Genomic DNA, 1,719 nt, shown 5'->3' on the forward strand with positions numbered 1-1,719 from the left:
CAAACCCTTCACACTGACCACCACCTTCCGTCCCTCCAACTAAGGGCTGTCTCTGCTTGGATGTCTCACAGACGCTTACAACTCAAAGTTACAGAAACTGAGGAGTCAGATACACACCCATGGATTTAAACTTTAATCAAATTTGTCAATGGACAACACTCTGGATCCTGCAGCTGTGAGAAGTTTTGGTTCTGACTTGAGGCTTCTAGGACTCCTGGCAGGCTCTGGAACCCAGGTATCATTAGTTCTTCCTGCTTCAGGGCATCTTATTGACCTGAGAGATGCTTGCATTCCTGAACAGGCGGCTGAGCTCAGGGTGATTGCACACGGCCATGTCCACATCTTGCGGGGTGATACGTTTTCTGCAGTCATTGCGGGCTTCGTTGTCTGCCAGCTCCAGGATGCTGGATATCAGGTACTCAAGAATGGCAGCGAGGAAATCAGGTGTAGATGAAGACAGGCGGTGGGAGTAGTGGCCCTCTCTCAGAAGGTGGTTCATGCAACTCTTGGGGAACCGCAGCCTAGCTTGTGCACAGCGAGAGTTAACCCGCTTCCTACGCCTATGGCAGTTCCGATGTCTTCTTTTCCCTGTCATGGTGTTAGGTAAGTTTCTCTCTGATTGGCCCAGCTCAATTCTCCATTTGGCCCAGGTCTCTAAAGATACCAGTGCTCAGTCCTGCCCACTGTATCCCCATGCTCCAGTCTCCTATTGGTCAGGGAGTAGCCTTTGTGACACCTAGACAAGTCATTGGTATCCACTTGGCCCTTAACAGGCCTGGGATCTAGATGTGTCCATGGTAGGAACCCGGTCATCCTGATGACTGGGCCCTCTTTTTGTGGAAATTCTTAACTCTCTACTTGTCTGTAACATTATAGAAATAAACTTGAGTTTCAGTGAAAAACTTCGCCTTGTCTAGAGAATACCACTACAGGTTACCTGATTCTGGCTTTGCATTGTATTTGAGCTTCCACCCCTTTTAACATTTAGACCACTGACAGACATACACAATGTCTTATTCAGTAGAGATTCAATTGTTCCCCCTTTCATGCTGTAAATATCTCCATTTACATATGCATGTCAATATGCCTGATCAATACTCCTGTGTCTATTCTTTGAATTCAGTTTTGAATTGGTTGTATCTGCCCATTCCCTCATGAGTTAAATAGAATCTTCCAACACACGTTCATGTCATATTTATATGAGTGTTATTATTTTACCCTGTCTGGAAAATATTAACTGTTTTGGAAGGAACACCCACATGCCCAATGGATTCACCTACCAGAGCTAGGTAAACATCCTTGACAGAGAAGTGCACCTCACATGTGTTTCAAGCCCAAGAGTGTGTTTTCTTAGCTCTTACTTGGGTCCAAATCACCAATAGAACTTAGTCGCTGCTCTGTTTTTCCCATTTTAATTTTCCTCTCTACTAATTTTGTGTTTCCATTTTGTTTTTGGTACATTTACAGCCAATAAGTTATTCCCAATTGTTGGAAGCAGTGGTTGGAAATTTGTTTTTATGGTCTGACTATTGGAGATCTCTGTAAACAAACTAATGGTTTATAGAGATCTAGTTTCCGTGACTGAGAAACAACAGAGAATCTGGCTTGTCAGTATTTTTGTTTGTCTATTTTTGAGCTCAAATCAATTAAGATTTTATGCCTTCCTAAGTGGAACAGCTTTTTGATATCTGAACAGGTGAGATTTTCTATGTCTGTGTT

At 43.3% G+C, this 1,719-nt stretch overlaps 1 protein-coding gene across 1 annotated transcript; it reads right to left on the bottom strand.

Moving 5' to 3' along the window:
• Positions 1–256: 256 nt before the first annotated feature.
• LOC126087512 (histone H2A-beta, sperm-like) lies at positions 257–595 on the bottom strand. The gene has a single exon (XM_049905042.1). The coding sequence runs from the start codon at positions 593–595 to the stop codon at positions 257–259; it is 339 nt and encodes a 112-aa protein (XP_049760999.1).
• Positions 596–1,719: the final 1,124 nt, after the last annotated feature.

The sequence above is a fragment of the Elephas maximus genome, chromosome 12 (genome assembly GCF_024166365.1).
Source record: "Elephas maximus indicus isolate mEleMax1 chromosome 12, mEleMax1 primary haplotype, whole genome shotgun sequence".
Taxonomy (NCBI): domain Eukaryota; kingdom Metazoa; phylum Chordata; class Mammalia; order Proboscidea; family Elephantidae; genus Elephas; species Elephas maximus.

What these genes read in the sequence shown, in the direction of transcription:
- LOC126087512 (XM_049905042.1), bottom strand. Translation starts at nt 595, where the DNA reads ATGACAGGGAAAAGAAGACATCGGAACTGCCATAGGCGTAGGAAGCGG.